At 42.3% G+C, this 19,897-nt stretch overlaps 1 protein-coding gene across 1 annotated transcript in view; it reads left to right on the forward strand.

Moving 5' to 3' along the window:
• Positions 1–6,878, forward strand: part of shisal1a (shisa like 1a) — a 43,506-nt gene extending 36,628 nt beyond the window's left edge. The window contains exon 5 of the mRNA XM_014169841.3: positions 3,269–6,878. Coding sequence (XP_014025316.1) covers position 3,269 — 1 coding nt within the window. The 3' untranslated portion in view covers positions 3,270–6,878. The remainder of the gene's footprint in view (positions 1–3,268) is intronic.
• Positions 6,879–19,897: the final 13,019 nt, after the last annotated feature.

The following is a 19,897-nucleotide window of genomic DNA, read 5'->3' on the forward strand; positions in this document are numbered from 1 at the left end:
ATTAACATACACCAATAATTTCAAAGCTCACTACATTAAAGGGCCAATCAGCAGTTGAAACAATAATAAAGCGTTTTCTCTGCCCCGGTTTTTATAAAAAGCTAAGGGATGGGGCTGGAGAAATTGAACCACTTTCAAATTCATAGAGAGTGCTAAGGACTGACGGTCCATGATATAAAATGTATAGTTTTAACCATGTTTTGATGCTATATAATGTTTGTTTACATTTACCTTGTTTACAAACATTGTAGTAAAACACGCTTATAATTTCATTTATGATAGGGAATTAAGCTCATGAGGCATTTATAAGTTATATTCTTCAAGAATCAATGGGTACATATAAAAAATGTATACAAAATTCAACTGGGAAAAGTTGATTGTGGTATGATTAAGGGGGAAAAATTACCCTATGAGGGTGTGGTGCCTGGCCTCAAGGCCAGTTGTCTCTGCCCAGGGGTGGGGTGATAACCCTTAACTCTCTTGATACCATTGAATTGCACATGTCTGATGGACCCCGTACCAGAGAGAGGTCCTGGATTCAGTTTTGGGATGTTGGCAGATTGAGCCTTCCCTTCTCTATGATTAGTGCTGCTCTTTGGATTCCTCGTGTTCCCATACTGATACTAACTTAGTATGATGCCTCAGAGCATCATAAAAAATAGCTGAACTGCAATATCATTTAGGTCAGATACTAGGTTTTAGGCTTTATAATACAGTATGTGAGCAACAATCAAGCTGCTCAGGGCTTGGTGTGCACAGATGTAGGATCTTAATTTGATCACTCTTTAGTTGCTGAGAATTTTCCTGTACGGCAGGAAATGCAAACTACTGTAGCATCGACAGTGTGAAAACTGAATAGGCAGCCAGCAGCATTTCATATCATATTAATGCATGTTAACCATAGCGAGAGATGAAGCTCTATCTCCATGGTGATTATCACCAGAACATTTGGTATCGGATCACAGCAACCAGGCCCGGTGCCATATGGACCACCCACCTCCTGGGTGATGCCTGCCTGCATGCCAGGCTGCCTCACCAGGCCAGCTAGGGTCATCTATAGCAGAGTCGACCAAACGAGGTAGCATCTGCCTCCACAGTCATAGGCCCTGACTCAGAGCTGAGCCGTCTGCCTGACCGTCACCTGACAGCCATTTCCAGTCAGGCCTCTGTGGCTAAGATACACAAAAGTATGTGGACACCCCTAAAAAATAGGTGGATTTGGCTATTTCAGCCACACCCATTGCTGACAGGTTTATAAAATCAAGCACACAGTTATGCATTCTCCATAGACAAACATTGGCAGTAGAATGGCCTTACTGAAGAGCTCAGTGACTTTCAACGTGGCACTGTCATAGGGTGCCATCTTTCCAACAAGTCATTTCATCAAATTTCTGCCCTGCTAGAGTTGCCCCAGTCAACTGTAAGTGCTGTTACTGTGAAGTGGAAACATCTAGGAGCAACAACGGCTCAGTCGCGAAGTGGAAGGCCTCACAAGCTCACAGTCGGCTGTCCTCGGTTGCAAAACTCACTACTGAGTTCCAAACTGTCTCTGGAAGCAACGTCAGCACAAGAACTGTTCATCAGGAGCTTCATGAAATGGGTTTCCATGGCCGAGCAGCCACGCACAAGCCTAAGATCATCATGCGTAATGCCAAGTCAGTGGAGTGGTGTAAATTTAGCAGCCATTGGGCTCTGGAGCATTGGAAATGCATTCTCTGGAATGATGAATTACGCTTCACCATCTGGCAGGCCGATAAATCTGGGTTTGGCAGATGCCAGGAGATTGCTACCTGCCCGAATGCATAGTGCCATCCGTAACATTTGGTGGAGGAGGAATAATGGTCTGGGGCTGTTTTTCATGGTTCGGGCTAGGCCCCTTATTTCCAGTGATTGGAAATCTTAATGCTACAGCATACAATTATATTCTAGACAATTCTGTGCTTTCAACTTTGTTGCAACAGTTTTGAGTAGGCCCTTTCCTGTTTCAACATGACAATGCCCCCGTGCACAAAGTGAGGTCCATACAGAAAAGTTTTGTAGAGTTTGGCGTGGAAGAACTTGACTGGCCTGCACAGAGCTCTGACCTCAACCCCATCGAACACCTTTGGGTTGAATTGGAACGCCGACTGCGAGCCAGGCCTAATCGCCCAACATCAGTGTTCGACCTCACTAATGCTCTTGTGGCTGAATGGAAGCAAGTCACCGCAGCAATGTTCCAACATCTAGTGGAAAGCCTTCCCAGAGGAGTGGAGGCTGTTATAGCATCAAAGGGGGGAACCAACTCCATATTAATGCCCATGTTTCTGGAATTAGATATTTGACAGGCAGGTGTCCACATACTTTTGTCATGTAGTGTATCATATCAGCAAGTCTATCGCCTGGCAGTCTGGTTTCTGATTCATCAGATGGTCAATGTATGGTAGGTGCACTGCTTTGACCAAACTTGACCATACAGCAACATACACACTAAAAGCAGTCATCTGCCTGCCAGTCTACCTGAGCAGTGTGACACAATAATCTGATAAAGATACCACTTACTAATGCCAGATTCTCTCCAGAAATAAGCTTGGGTGCTTCAAATAGCTTTCATGTCATTTCTTTTGTCTCCAAAGCGTGTCTATTTCCTGCATATTCACATGGTATCTTTCAACCCCAACTGCAGCTGAATGGGTTTGCGTGGTAACGTTTGGGTGGTAAATAAATTCAATCAAGTGAAGTCTGCCTTGTGTGTGTGTGTGTGTGTGTGTGTGTGTGTGTGTGTGTGTGTGTGTGTGTGTGTGTGTGTGTGTGTGTGTGTGTGTGTGTGTGTGTGTGTGTGTCTGTGTGTGTGTGTGTGTGTGTGTGTGTGTGTGTGTGTGTGTGTGTGTGTGTGTGTGTGTGTGTGTGTGTGTGTGTGTGTGTGTGTGTGTGTGTGTGTGGAGCAGCATGTCTGGGGGTGAAGTCTGCTGATGATTGTTAAATTGTAACAAATGTTAATACATATATTATAAAAAAACTAAAGACAGCCGGGTAGAGAGGAAGCACCATGGAGAGGAATGGTTGTTGCTTTTATTGTTCACTCCATTGCAATTGAAAAAAAGATAACAACAATAATGATGAATTGCCTTTCCCCCGCTGGCCTTGTTCAATGCAAACATACAACAGAGCAGAACGCTGAAACTAGAGTATACAGCGTATGTCTAATTCATTTAGCTGGGCATTGGTTGTACTGTCAATACCATCGTTGTAAGAGTTTTAATAGTGTATCACTGTCTTTTTTTCCATTCAGAGTGAAGCTGCAAGAGGATGAATGAGTAGAAGAGTAGAGAGCAGCGACGCCGGGCAGAGGATAGCACGGCTCAGGCACCTGTCTCTGTCTGGCTGGATTATTGACACAGTACCGTACCACAGGGTGGCTGGCCCTACGGACGCTAGCGGCTAGCTAGCAGTTCCTGCTCACCTCCATTCCTCTGAGCTCCTACACACAGGGCTATGGAGGATAGAGTATGACGAGACGTCTAGACTACGACAGAAGGCCCAGGTGGATGGAGCTGCTGCTACCCAAACACTGCTAAGGAACAGGCCACAGGCACTGAAACTGACCATGTATACCCCTGCATGGGCTGGGACTGTTCTAATAAGAAACCAATGGAGACTTGAAGTGAACTGGATAAAATGTGGTTGCAAACGAGGAGGCTTTGTTTGATTTGTGTGTTTGAGTGTTGATTGCACTTGGTTGCTGTGTGGGGTTAAATTCAGTAGTAGTCAGAAGAAGTTGTGGGAGTACTGTATCTATTGGGGATTTATTTAAAGTAAACTAGTCAGGGACTCTCTATGAGTGGTAAACATCCTACGCGATTCACCATGGAGGTTGACGCTGAGCATCTTGAAGACGGACTGCACTATTTTGCTTCAGCGACAAGTGACTCACCTGAATCGAGAGATATCTATATTCTACAGTGTCACCCTGTCTTCAGAAAAGGCCTTTGTGTGTATTTTGTGATCTTATTATTTTTCTAATTAAACATAAGTTGGTGAAGTTTCCTCTACTACAACCTTCACAAATTGATGTCCAGTCCTTTTCCTGTCCAGGCTTTAGTTAAAGAGACCCATTAGGAATAATGATAAAAATGTATATTAATTTGGTTCACTTAAATTATAAGCACCAATGTACCATACCGGTAATAGCCAATCTTATCAGCAATAATGTACAGCATTGAGAGACCTGACCTAAATGAGAACATAGACCATCTCACACACAGAGCAATCACTGAAATGAATCTGAGGTCTGCATCCCAAATGGCATCCTATTCCCTATATAGTGCACTACATTTGGTAGGGCTCAGGTCAAAAGTAATGCACTATATAGGGAATAGGGTGCCATTTGGGATGCAAACCCAGGCTCTCTCTGCAGGATAGATTTAATCGCAAGGTGAAGTCTATGGAAAAGACATATGTCAACATAATAAAACCTTACTGAACACAGTGGTCTTCCCCTTCAAGCAACCTTGTCAGCTTAGCAATGAGCAAGAGTGGAGTGCAGACAAAATAATCACTTCAGTGAAAAAGAAAGGTGTTAGCATCCGCACAGGGATGGAATAAAGCTGTGCTCAGCGCTTAACTAATTGCTGACATATACTGTACTTTCTGATTGATACATAAAGTACAGCCTTGTTGTGTTGGGAGGGGGGAGAGAGAATAAAGCATATGTTTGTGTCAGCAGGCTGGGAGGGGGAAGGATTGTGATGGAGGAAGACCAGGAGGCCCGCTCGTAGAGAAAAGGGTTCCAAAAGGGTTCTGCAGCTGTCTCCATAGGAGAACCCTTTTTGGTTCCAGGAGGAACACTTTTGGGTTCCATGTAGAACCCTCTGTGGAAAGGGTTCTACATCGAACCCAAAACGGTTGTACCTGGAATAGAAAGGATTCTACCTGGAACCAAAAGGGGTTCTTCAAGGGTTCTCCGATGGAGACAGCCGAAGAACCCTTTTTGGTTCTAGATATCACTTTTTTCTAAGAGCGTATACAGTGTAGTACAGGGGTGTGTCTCTCTTCACTCTTCCCCGATTCTGCAGCTGTAACCTGGCTATCTGGCAGCTGCACAGCCAGTACATTACGTACAGAGAATTCCTGGACCGTACCAACCATGCAGCAGGCAGTACACTGCAGTGTCCTTGGTAGGAGCCAATAAAAAGGGCAGAACTATACACACTTCTGTTTGGGAGTTACTGGAATTTCCACCAACACTCCTGACCAGCCAGTAGGCAGGAGGAGCAGCACAGCTATCCCCCAAATTCTAAAAGAGCAATACTGAAAAAATAGTTTGGTCATTATCTGGATTCATATGTTCACTGAAGTCTGCAGGCCCCAAAAAATGCATTGGATTTGTACAACCATTTTACACATTTCTGTTTTAAGAATGACCCTTGCTGACATTATAATCTGTTGTAATCAGCAATAAAGTTCAGATTTGGTCAGTTTGAGTTAACTTGTACCCTGTGCTGACATGTTTAAAGTTTCAACGTTTATTCGCCATGTGCACAGGATACAACAGTACAGAGACATTCTTACTTAAGAGCTCTTTCCCAACAGTGCAGTACTAATAATATAGATAATCATAGAAATATATCATTTTTAAAACACAAGAAGTGCGATATAAGTTGACTTGTACCTAGTGCTGAGATAAGATGTGACCAACTGAAATAATTGGGTTGGACTGGACTGGCACTCTCTCTTTTTCTCTTCCTCCCCCTCTCTTTCCTTCCTTCATTTCTTCCCTCGCTCTCTCTCTCTCTCATCTCTCTCTCTCTCTTTCTGTCACTACCTCTCTCTTTCTGTCACTCCCTCTCCTATCTCTCTCTCCCTCCCTTTCCCTCTCTCCCACTCTCTCCCCCTCTCTCTCTTCTCTCTCCCCCGCTCCTTTCTTCCATCCGCCTCCTTCCCTACCTCCCTCCTTCCTGCAGAAAGTGAGAGAGAGCAGTGGCAGCAGCTAGGAAACTGGGAGGAGCAGGAATTTTAAACAGCTGCTGCAATACAAAGGGGATTTAATTGGGCTCAAAGCAGGGGAAATGGCAGAGATCAGATATGCTAGGGAACACACGTCTCCTCTGGAGCCATAGTGCTGTGCTGCTGTAACAAAGCAAAGCTACTGTGAGCAGGGAGTTCCTTTTCCATCAACAATATGTAGTCGTGATAAATAGGGAAATGCCCCTTTCCCTAGCAACCCACTGGGCACAGACTTCAGTTAAACGTCTAGTAAACAGCAGCTGTGGACTAACAGTGAAATGCATACTTATGGTCCCTTCCCAACAGTGCAGAGAGAAAGAAAATAGAGAAATAATACAAATGTAAAACACGTAATATTAAAAGTAATAATAGATACATAATGAGTAACAATAACTTGACTATATACAAGGAGTACCAGTACTGAGTTAATGTGTAGGGGTACGAGGTAATTGAGGTAGATATGTACATATAACTAGGAATAAAGTGACATAGTGAACAGTAGCAGCAACGTATGTAATGAGTCAAAACAGTGAGTGCAAAAAGGGTCAATGCAGATAGTTAATAAGTAGTTAACCAAATAGCTACCAGGACTAACTGTTTAGCAGTCTTACGGCTTGGTGGTAGAAGCTGTTCAGGGTGCTGTTGGTTCCACACTTGGTGTATCGGTAGCGCTTGCTTGAGGTTGCCGTAGAGTAAATCTCCACCTGTACAAAGAAGCTTTGTAGTGATTTGTCGGTACCTCACTGTGGGTGTGGTGGTGGTGATGATGATAACGTGCACCACATTCTGTCCTTGTAATCCACTACAATGTAGAGTTATGAGTTGAATTGTTTCTGCACTTGTTAACTTTGTATTGTTCCACCAGGGAGAAATAAAGTTGTATCTTTTCCAGTGTGTTTAAACATTTCTGTGTGTATGCTGCTCCTTTTTAAACTCAGAATCTCAAAGCCCAAAACATAAAAGTTGAATAAAGTTTGTTTCAGACGTTGTGTTTGGCCAGAGCATTCTGTCTGAGTCAATGCAGTGGCCTGTAGCTGCCACCCATAGCCTGGTGAATCACACGACCCAGGCAGCCAGACTAGGACCTGAGACATCATTAAGGCCAGGAGATGACAGACCAGACAGAAGCAGACAGACGGAGACACAGACAGTCATGTCACGCCTAAATACCTTGTTCTAAATTAGAATCCTGTCTGCCACAGCTGAAGGAGGGTCTCAGATGCCAGAGTATCCAAGGAGATGTCAAGGTTTGTTAGCAAGAAGTCTATTCAGCTTTTTCATTAATCAGCTTTCTCTCTCTCCAAAATTCTCACTTTTTTACCTCCGACTCTGTTCAATACGCCTTTTCTCTTCTCTCCTCATCCCACCAGTCTGTCCTTCACTCTCTTCCTTTCTTCCTTTTCTTCTCCTAAACACATCCATCTGCCTTGCTCCTCATCACTTCCACATTTTCCCAGACCTTCCTCCCTCTCTGTTTCATTGCTATGATATAATTATTGTGGAAAAAGACCAGAGGGACAAAGACTTTATAATAAACAGTGTAAGCTAGTTAATCCCATTCATCACTATGAAAAACAAAACATTTCTTAGATCTCCCACTGTTCCAGAGGAGCAGGGAAAAGCATCACTCTGGCTGCTGGCATGATGGCATCCATCTATCAAAACCCCATTAGACCGTCCCATCACTAGCATCTACCACCCTGCCCACTCAGCCCTCTCTGAGGCAGGCAGAGAGCCCTTCTGTGGCGCAGAGCCCACGTTAAGTGGATCTTAATGTTGCCATTTCATGCCATTTGTCTAAATGTAATGTGATAAAGCCCATTTGGATGGCCCTATCCGGCCCACTGTTATCAGATTATCATTACAGTGCCATTGGTGATCAGATGTCACTCAAAGAGAGAGACACCCACAGGGGTGGAGAATAGAGAAGAGTGTAGGGGGAGAGGGGAGAGGAAGGGGAGAAGAGCAGAAGAGAGGAGAGCTGAAGTAGCCAATTGTGAATTTCGGTAAACTAGTCAAATTGTCTCCCTTACTCAGATAACTTTCATGTGTAGATGAATATCTTTATAATAGCACCAAGCATAAACAATAAATATTGTAGCTATCTTTGCACTGCCTCCACAGTCAGCCCCATTTTCCACAGTTTGACGTTTATTATCATGAATCTTGCCCTGGAGGCAGAACTGAGCGATTTCTGCTAGATGGGCCAGCTGAAAAGTCCAAATTGGCTATATTATACGAAATGTCACTTTTGGTCTTATTTTAAGGTTAGAGTTAGGCATTAAGGTTAGCAGTGTGGTTATGGTTAGGGCTAGGTTTAAAAATAGATTTTTTGACTTAGTGGCTGTGCCTACTAGTGACCACTCTGCCTAGCTGCCTCCAGGTCAGCCAAATGCCAAACTACCTTTTTTCCTGCCAACTGAACTCAGCCTTAAACAAGACTGACAGCCCTTATTCACTATTCCATTTATTGTAATTTCAGACCTTTGTATCTACCACTAAGTGCTGAGAATCCTCAAGGATCTGACCTCTGATCAGATAATCCATTTGCTATGCCTGTCTTAAATGTTTTGAATGTCCACAATTTTCATCAGGCAAATCTAACTGCCAATCCCCTGAGATGGGGGAGTTCAAGGGCAGTACATTGGAAGGCTGGCCCAAAAACATTGAGTGAAGAGAAACCATTCTGGTGACCTGACAGCACACTTAAACTGTCTGCTGAAACGGGATATTTACATGATGAAGAGGGGGAACTCAAACCAGGCCAGGACCACTCTCTCTCTGTCTGCCCTCTGAGAAGTGTGACATTGAGCTGTAATGAACGTGTGCCTGAGCATCAGTCTCAGAATCTTACAACACAATAGGATACTCACTCACTCAAACACTCACACATACGTTCACTATTTCAGTCCAGCTAGCTACAATACTACAGGAATTCATAACTTTATTGAAACTATAACTTTATTGAAACAGTTCACAAGGCTTTATATAGAAAATAATTCAGATAAAAAAGATGTATATCTTTATTTTGGCCAAGTAAGAAAAGAGCTGAGACAAAGGACTTCCCATGTTTTCACCTTGTTACATCCTCCTCCACATTCTGTCCATTCTCATCTGCTCTTAAACAGAGCATATTGGACCTCCTATATATCTAGGAGAGATGCAGTCAGTGACACATGAAGTGATTAGAGTCATTGATTTATGCTTTGACAGCACCTACAACCACTAGAACATTGATAATGGGGGTCAGGTGGGTGCAATTAGCGACATTGGCACAAAAAGTCAAATGCAGCATCATACCAGTTGTATTTCTGTATTTTGAAAGTTACACATCTTGAAAACTTGATCGCTGACATGCAAAACATTTTGGGACTATATCAACAATGGACTAACGAAACAAATACCAAAATATAGTTTTTTCACTGGAGTTTTCCTTTAAAAGTGGGTCACAAAATTTAACCACAAACAACATTAGATAAAATCTAACCAAAGATATCCCTCTTCCCTCTGTGGTAATTATTCAGTAGATATAAATGCACAATAATTAAATGAATGCAGTATGAAGATGGACTCAAGCTCCTGCTAACCTAATTAATGCACACACTGGTGTGTACCTGTAGACCTGGAGCAGTGGGATTCCGTTTTCCATTACAGAGATTAGCCCATAATTAAAAGGATGCTAAAAAACTAATTAAATCAGCCATTTATTCCTGGGTTGAATGAATTGTGCCAGTCCAACCATTTACAGTTATCAACTCAAAGCTTTACTTTTAAATGACAGGTTATGCTGCCAAGCAAATTAACCAGCTTATTGTATTATTACAAAGAAAGTAAACGCTCAGAGCTTCTTTATTTACATTTTTTCCAGAAGCAAAATCAAGAAAAAACTCTATATATTTCTCTCTCTCTCTCTCTCTCTCTCTCTCTCTCTCTCTCTCTCTCTCTCTCTCTCTCTCTCTCTCGTAACAATGAACATATTGCCAAAGCTTACTTTGGAAATTTACAATATTAATATAAATAAAAGAATAATGATCAATATTGTCAACGGGACAACAGTAACAACATTAATCAAGGGTCAAAATAACCATACATTGAACAATAACAATAAGCATGAGGGACATGTGCAGGTCGGTTGGTCTGTCAGACACTGTCTCTCATTTTGTGGCAGACAGCAATGTGTGCGCTGCCAACCCACAGCTCTCTGTGTCCTCCCCCAACAGGACGGGTCGCCTATTCTCATCAGAGAGATCTTTGAAATCTTGAATAAGGATTTCAAATTTGGGGAAATGACACTCTCTAATTGTTTTATATTTGTCTCTCTCTCACTCCCTTCCAGTGATGGCATAGTTCCAGTAGCCTGGCTCAAAGTATCAATATCTTGATTAGCTCTCTCTCTCTCTCTCTCTCTCTCTCTCTCTCTCTCTCTCTCTCTCTCTCTCTCTCTCTCTCTCTCTCTCTCTCTCTCTCTCTCTCTCTCTCTCTCTCTCTCTCTCTCTCTCTCTCTCTCTCTCTCTCTCTCTCTCTCTCTCTCTCTCTCTCTCTCTCTCTCTCTCTCTCTCTCTCTCTCTCTCTCTCTCTCTCTCTCTCTCTCTCTCTCTCTCTCAATTCAATTTGCTTTATTGGCATGATGTAACAATGTACATATTGCCAAAACTTACTTTGGAGATGTACAATATTAATATAAATAAAATAATAATGATCAATATTGTCAACGGGACAACAGTAACAACATTAATCAAGGGTCAAAATAACCAGACATTGAACAATAACAATAAGCATGAGGGACATGTGCAGGTCGGTTGGTCTGTCAGACACTGTCTCTCATTTTGTGGCAGGCAGCAATGTAGTGTGCTGCCAACCCACAGCTCTATGCGTCCTCCCCCATCAGGACGGGTCGCCTATACTCATCAGAGAGGTCTGACACTCTTTAATTGTATTATTTTTTTTTTAACATTTTGCCAGGAAATGCGGCTCTGTCTCAGGTTCTGCTGTGGTGCAGTGGTTGCACAGCCTTTCTTCTACAGGGAGCCAGGTTTTCCTGTGTCTACCCTTCTCAATGGCAAGACTGTGCTCACTGAGCCTGTACTTTGTAAGGATTTTTCAAAGGTTTTGATCAGTAACCATGTTCAAATAGTTTGCCACGGTGTGCTGTCGATTTAGGGCCAGATAGCACTGCATTTTGCTTTGTGCTTGTGTTTCCCAATAGGTAATGTAGTTTGGTTTTGACTGTGTTGTAATTTGGTTAATTCGGATTGATTGGATGTTCTGGTCCTGAGGCTTCAGTGTGATAGTAGAACAGGTTTGTGAACTCAGCCTCTATCTATCTTTCTTCCACTATTTCCCTTTCTCTATCTTTCTCTCTTTCTTAATCCTCTCAACTCAATTCAAATAGCTTTATTGGCATGACATAACAATGTACATATTGCCAAAGCTTACTTTGGACATTTAATATATGAACATAATTAATAATCAATATTGTCAACAGGACAACAGTAACTCTCTCTCTCTCGGCATTGCAGTGTATGGTGGAGAAAGGTTAACTCCCAGTGTCTAGCAACAGCCAACAGATAGAGTGACATTCTCCCTTTGAGGTTTCAAGCCTGAGAGAGCCTCGATATGAATGATTATGACCTCAGAGTGGGTCTCAGTCCCAAATGGCACCTTACTCCCTATGTAGTGTACTACTTTTAATCAGGGCCCACATGGCTCTGGACTAAAGTAGTGCAGTATATAGGGAATAGGGTGCCATTTTGGACAAACCCTTTAGCCAATCATCCAGAGCAATAATCATCATATTCATTCATATTCCAACGGAATCCCAGCTCTCCCTCAGAACACTACTCATATCACCATGCATACACACTAAGAAAAGAGGGGTCCTTAAGGGTTCTTTGGGAATCAAAGAACCATTTGAGCCCTGCAATGGTTCTTTGCCGTTCACAAAGGGGTTCTTTGCTCTTTTAGTGACAATTAAAAGGTACAGTAAATATAATGGCACCGAAGGAGATGGAAGGGCTGTCACGTCCTGACCAGTATAAGGGTTATTTGTTATTGTAGTTTGGTCAGGACGTGGCAGAGGGTATTTGTTTTATGTGGTTCGGGGTGGTGGTTTATTTAGTAGGGCGTTTGATTTATTGTTTTTGGGTAATGTTCTATGTTTGTATTTCTATGTGGTCTCTGGTCTTTTGTATTTCTATGTCTGGTTTATTGGGGTTGGGCTCAATTGGAGGCAGGTGTTTTCTCGTTGCCTCTGATTGAGAGTCCTATATATGGGTATGTGTTTGGTTTAGTGTTTGTGGGAGATTGTTTCTTGTTTTGCCTGTGTGAGCCTTACAAGACTGTTTGGTTGTTCGTTCGTTCTCGTTTTGTTATTTTGGTGTCCACTTTATTTAAAATAAAATACAAGATGAGCATCCACATACCTGCAACGCTTTGGTCCTCCATTCCCAACGACAACCGTTACAGGGGCGGCGGTTCATTCAAATATTTTGGGGAGTGGTTTGCGCACAGTTCTTTTTGTGTAAGCGTGAGTGAGAGTGTCAATCCAGATTATTCTATCTGTTGTTTAATGCCATTACATGTTGTATATGACTATGAGTAGTGTCTTGTGAAAAACACATATGGCCTTGAGAACAGTTGTCTAAATCAGTGATTTCTCAATTCTCTCCTCAGCAACCCCCAGCTTTTCCAGAGCTTTCATACCTGATTCAACTTGTCAATTAACACAATAATAACACCTAAGGAATTTTAACAATATAATATGGCTAACCAGAATTAAAAACCTATAATGTTCTTGAAAAGGATATACAAAGAAGCTTGAGATTGAGAAAGGTTCTTTATAGAAGCATTCCCCATAAAAAAGGGTTCTATATAGCCCCCAAAAGGGTTCTTTATTGAACCTTAGAAAAGGGTTCTTTATAGCACCATACAGGTTTCATTTAGAACCTTATGAGCATTGTTCTTTATAGAACCTTAAAAAAAGGTTTTATATAGCACCATGGTTACAAGCCAAATAAGGCTTATTTGGCACTACATAGAACTATTTGTTTTTAGTGTGTAGTGATGGGGCTTAATTTAAACTATCAGTACTTATTTTGGCTTCAACTTGCCATATGAACAGTCTGTGGCATATCACTATCGTCCTTGATAAATGCCTTTGATTCAGGAAATCTTCTGAATTAGTTTGACATTACTGTCTCACAGCGCCATTTCTGTGCTGTGGAAATTACAGCCCTGAGCAATCTTGGTCAAATTCCTATTTCAAAGATATATCAACTTAGAGTACATGTGGCTGTGGTATTTTTGTTATTCTCCTTAGGCTCCTACTGTAAGTACACTGTCACAAGACCAATTTTGCTCCAAGTTGGTGTGAGGATATATGTAGGTCAACTATGGGTGCCACAGAATATGAACACACTTACTGTACCTTCGGGGTCAACATTGGGCATGGGTAGCTCAATGTCATTCAGGAGGTCCAGATTGTGCAGCTAAACCACAGAGAGGGATAATCATACACCATTTAGCTGACGCTTTTTCCCAAAGTGAGTAATGCGTTCATACATTTTCCACATGGGTGGCACCCAGTGGGAATGGAAACCACGATCCCGGCATTGCAAGCGTCATTCTCTACCATCTGAGCCACATAATGACATGAGTGGCACAGCACACCATGACATATTCAGATGACTGACACCTGGGCAATGTAAATGCACTCATGTGTAGCTTCTCAATCTCACAATTGAGTAAAATCAATAACCTGATGCATACTATAGGGCAGAGCCATGTATTCCTCTGTATGGATTTGAGATGATTAACAAATTGGATCTCAAGTCATTGTTCTACTGCTGTCATCTTCAATAGAGTAAAGGTGTAGAGCATTATTGTAGGACCAAATGGGATATTTGTTCCATTCACTGTATCATATGTCAGCTCTGCCCTTACCATTGAGTCAAACAATCACATAAATACTTCCTTTGAAGCACAAGCTGCCTCCAGATTCATCCCCTAAAAATGTCATTCTGCCTCTGAGTCCGAGAACATGTATGAGATCCTATCCATCTCATTGTTACAGACTGGGGTGAGGTTGACGTCATGGAGTGGAACAAAGAACTGCTCCAACTGTCCAATCAGCAGGAGGAGAATCACACCGTCTGCAAACTACATTGATAAAGAAAGAACACCATTTGTTGATCTTACCCAAGTGGGTGTGGTGTTACACAACAGAAAGGAAATGTATTGATTCCTTTTTAATTCACGCCATTGGTAGTGATCAATACCCATCCAAACAGAATGGCCAAAGCCTTTCCACAGTAAACATACCTGTTTCTCCACGTCTGTCACCTGTAGTCCCAGGGTTGACATTACCTTGTTGACAAAGTGCATGATGGCCTAAAATAGAAAGATCTAATATTACAGACATATCTCATTAGAAATATGTTGGCATTTAACCATAACAACAACATTCAAAGTCACTATTTTGACAGACTCTAATGAGAACATATTGAAGTTGTGCAATGCTCAGTCAGTCAGACACGGTAAGAGTGATAAGGGGCATTTATATGTATTATTCATGCTGTCACATCTCATCTACATAGCACCCTTGCACACAAATCAGCCTCGCCCTGAATCAGAACCAGTATAGAAATAAAATGAAATAAAATGTATTTTTCACATGCTTCGTAACAACAGGTGTAGACTAACAGTGAAATGCTTACTTACCGTTTTCAACAATGCAAAGTTAAAGATAAAACATTTAAATAAAGTAGAAATAGTGACACAAGAAATAAATTCACAGTGAATAACGAATAACTATGATGAGTAAAAATAATGTGGTTATATACAGGGAGTACCAGTACCGAATCGATGTGCTGAGGTAAGAGGTCATTAAGGTAGCTATGTACATGTACTGTAGGGAGGGTTAAAGTGACTAGGCAACAGGATAGATAACAGACAGTAGCAGCAGCAGGTAGCCTTTAGATAAGCTATTTAGCAGTCTGGTTTAGCAGTCTTATGGCTTGGGGGTAGAAGCTGTTATGGGTCCTGTTGGTTCCAGACTTGGTGCACTGGTACTGCTTGCTGTGCGGTAGCAGAGAGAACAGTCTATGACTAGGGTGGCTGGAGTCTTCGACAATTGTCTGGACCTTTCTCTGACACCACCTGGTATAGAGGTCCTGGATAGCCGGGACCTCGGCCCCAGTGATATACTGGGCCGTACTCGCCAACCTCTGTAGCCCCTTTCGGACGGGTGCCTTGCAGTTGCCGTACCAAGCGGTGATGCAGCCAATCAAGATGCTCTCGATGGTGCAGCTGTAGAATTTTTTGAGGATCTGAGGGCCCATGCCAAATCTAGACAATATACGATTGTCCTATAATCAATCCTAACGCTGTCTAATAATGCAGTGGTCCACCTTACACAACAGATCAGCAGGAATGGAGGACCCATCTTTTCTCTCTATTACCTGCTTAACTGTGTTAACCTTGTGGGAGTCCAGCTTCAGCAGCTGCTCAACGGAATCCTCAACTGGATGAAGAGACAGGGAGAAGAGCGTTTATCTGTGCAATGTTCTGGATAAAACCCAGTACAGTACTTCAACGATGACCGTGAATATCTTACTCACTGTCTGAACTGCTCAGCCAGTCTGTAGTTGAATCACTGTTGAAATAAAGAGCAAAGTATGTGAACATTCAATATTCTGAAACAGAATACATTTTCTGAAGAACATGCACACATCATAATCAGAAATTATTTACCAACCTTTCATCTGTAAGAATCTCAATTTCTTTTTCTGATTTTATTCCATTTCTGTTGACCTAAAAGTTCGGGGTCACTTAGAAATGTCCTTTTTGAAAGAAAAGCAAATTTTTTGTCCATTAAAATAACATCAAATTGATCAGAAATACAGTGTAGACATTGTTAATTTTGTAAATGACTATTGTAGCTGGAAACGGCAGATTTTTTATGGAAAATCTACATAAGCGTACAGAGAACCATTATCAGCAACCATCACTCCTGTGTTCCAATGGCAACCCTGATAATCCAAGTTTAACATTTTAAAAGGCTAATTGATCGTCAGACAACCTTTTGCAATTATGTTAGCACAGCTGAAAACTGTTGTTCTGATTAAAGAAGCAATAAAACTGGCCTTCTTTAGACTAGTTGAGTATCTGGAGCATCAGCATTTGTGGGTTCGATTACAGGCTCAAAATGGCTAGAAACAAATAACTTTTTTCTGAAACTCGTCAGTCTATTCTTATTCTGAGAAATGAAGGCTATTCCATGTGAGAAATTGCCAAGAAACTGAAGATCTCGTACAACGCCGTGTACTATTCCCGTCACAGAACAGCGCAAACTGGCCCTAACCAGAATAGAAAGAGGAGTGGGAGGCCCCGGTGCACAACTCAGTAAGAGGACAAGTACATTAGAGTGTCTAGTTTGAGAAATAGACGCCTCACAAGTCCTCAACTGGCAGCTTCATGAATCGTTCCCGCAAAACACCAGTCTCAACGTCAACAACGAAGAGGCGACTCCGGGTAGTTAGTTAGTGTGTGTGTGTGTGTGTGTGTGTGTGTGTGTGTGTGTGTGTGTGTGTGTGTGTGTGTCTTTTCAATGCGATATTTGTATTCTGATAGTAGAAGTTGCGTGTAAGTGTCAAGCATAGACGGCCTGTCACGGTTGTCGTAGGAAGGAGCGGACCAAAGTGCAGCGTGTGTGTCATCCACATTTTATTTTCACTGTGAAACTTTGCAATACATACAAAATAAACTGAATGAACAAAACAAACCGTGACGCAGAGTAGAAACAAACCGGACCGTGGATCATCGTCAGAGTAACCGGACCGCAGATCATCACCGGAGGCTCTGGGCCGCAGACCGCCGCCGGAGGCTCTGGGCCGCAGGCCGCCGCCGGAGGCTCTGGGCCGCAGGCCGCCGCCGGAGGTTCTGGGCCGCAGGCCATCGCCGGAAGCTCTGGACTGGGAACCGTCGCCGGAAGCTCTGGACTGGGAACCGTCGCCGGAACCTCTGGACTGGGAACCGTCGCCGGAACCTCTGGACTGGGAACCGTCGCCGGAACCTCTGGACTGGGAATGCGCACTGGAGGCCTGATGCGTGGGGCTGGCACAGGTGGCGCTAGACTGGTAACACGCACCTCAGGGCGAGTGCGGGGAGCAGGAACAGGACACCCCGGACTGGGCAGGCGCACTGGAGGCCTGATGCGTGGGGCTGGCACAGGTGGCGCCAGACTGGTAACACGCACCTCAGGGCGAGTGCGGGGAGCAGGAACAGGACACCCCCGGACTGGGCAGGCGCACTGGAGGCCTGATGTGTGGGGCTGGCACAGGTGGCGCCAGACTGGTGACACGCACCTCAGGGCGAGTGCGGGGAGCAGGAACAGGACACCTTGGACTGGGCAGGCGCACTGGAGGCCTGATGCGTGGGGCTGGCACAGGTGGCGCCAGACTGGTGACACGCACCTCAGGGCGAGTGCGGGGAGCACGAACAGGACACCCCGGACTGGGCAGGCGCACTGGAGGCCTGATGCGTGGGGCTGGCACAGGTGGTGCCAGACTGGTAACACGCACCTCAGGGCGAGTGCGGGGAGCAGGAACAGGGCTCAGTTGGCTCAGGTCTCCACCCTGACTCTGCCAATCTCCCCGTGTGCCCCCCCAAAAAATAATATGGGGGTGCCTCTTGTGCTTCCGTCGTTGCTGTGCTAGTTCCTCGTAACGTTGCAGTTCCTCCCTCGCTGTCTCCACCTGCTTCCATGGCAGGGTCTTGTCCCCTGCCATTACCTCCTCCCAGGTCCAGGACGTCCTCCACTCTTTCCTCTACCGGGCCCAGGATCCCTGCTCCTCGTGGGCACGCTGCTTGGTCCTTTTGTGGTGGGAGATTCTGTCATGGTTGTCGTAGGAAGGAGCGGACCAAAGTACAGCGTGTGTGTCGTTCCATATTTTATTTTCACTGTGAAACGTTGCAATACATACACAATAAACTGAACGAACAAAACAACAAACCGTGACGCAGAGTAGAAACATACACTAACTCAGAAACAATCTCCCACAAACCCAGGTGGAAAAAACCCTAATTAAGTATGATCTCCAATTAGAGACAACAAGGGCCAGCTGCCTCTAATTGGAGATCATCCCAAACAAAACCCAACATAGAAATACAAAACTAGTACCGGACAACATAGAAAACTAAACTAGAAAACCCCCCGTCACGCCCTGACCTACTCTACCATAGAAAATAACAGCTTTCTAAGGTCAGGACGTGACACGGCCATAGAATTTGCAGGGGTGTTTTTGTTTTCCATACCTTCTGTGTTTACAGAGGCAGATTTTGACCAATCAGATCAGCTCAGGAAAAGATTTGATGTGAAAAGATCTTATGTGATAGGTCAAAAGACCGATTAGTGGAAAAAAATATCCGAATTTAGCTGCCTGTGTAAACACAGCCATTTAGGCCTATACTGTGTCATACTTATCTAATGGATAAACACAGCAATAATTTGATTTTACTTTAATTTATTCCAGAAATATATTTTCTATTTCAAATCCTCTTTGAGGGTCTAGGGAGAATGTTTGCATCCACAACTACTGCCTTGCCCTAGCAATGACTTTCTGATCTGTCCACCATCCTCTCTGATACTTTCATTATTCTTTTATTTGTAAGGTATTTTCTGTGTAGCAATTATCTTCTGCCCATATCACCCAAAAGTATCATGGTCCTACAGAATAGTAGTATAATAATGTGTTATCATTGGTATCATTGGTATAGTATAGTATAGAAGCATAATAATGTGTTATCATTGGTATAGTAGTATTATAATGTGGTATCATTGGTATTATAGTATAATAATGTGCTATCATTAGTATAGTAGTATAATATTGTGTTATCATTGGTATAGTAGTATTATAATGTGGTATCATTGGTATAGTAATATAATGTGCTATCATTGGTAAAGTAGTATAATAATGTGCTATCATTAGTATAGTAGTATAATAATGTGCTATCATTAGTATAGTAGTATAATAATGTGCTATCATTAGTATAGTAGTATAATATTGTGTTATCATTGGTATAGTAGTATAATAATGTGCTATCATTGGTATAGTAGTATAATAATGTGTTATCATTGGTATAGTAGTATAATAATGTGTTATCATTGGTATAGTAGTATAATAATGTGCTATCATTGGTATAGTAGAGTAGTATAATAATGTGTTATCATTGGTATAGTAGAGTAGTATAATAATGTGTTATCATTGGTAGAGTAGTATAATAATGTGTTATCATTGGTATAGTAGTATAATAATGTGTTATCATTGGTATAGTAGTATAATAATGTGTTATCATTGGTATAGTAGAGTAGTATAATAATGTGTTATCATTGGTATAGTAGTATAATAATGTGTTATCATTGGTATAGTAGAGTAGTATAATAATGTGTTATCATTGGTAGAGTAGTATAATAATGTGCTATCATTGGTATAGTAGTATAATAATGTGTTATCATTGGTATAGTAGAGTAGTATAATAATGTGTTATCATTGGTATAGTAGTATAATAATGTGTTATCATTGGTATAGTAGTATAATAATGTGTTATCATTGGTATAGTAGAGTAGTATAATAATGTGTTATCATTGGTATAGTAGAGTAGTATAATAATGTGTTATCATTGGTATAGTAGAGAAGTATAATAATGTGTTATCATTGGTATAGTAGTATAATAATGTGTTATCATTGGTATAGTAGAGTAGTATAATAATGTGTTATCATTGGTATAGTAGAGTAGTATAATAATGTGTTATCATTGGTATAGTAGAGTAGTATAATAATGTGTTATCATTGGTATAGTAGAGAAGTATAATAATGTGTTATCATTGGTATAGTAGTATAATAATGTGTTATCATTG

This window comes from Salmo salar, chromosome 23 (genome assembly GCF_965601325.2).
Source record: "Salmo salar chromosome 23, fSalSal1, whole genome shotgun sequence".
NCBI classification, from domain to species: Eukaryota; Metazoa; Chordata; class Actinopteri; order Salmoniformes; family Salmonidae; genus Salmo; species Salmo salar.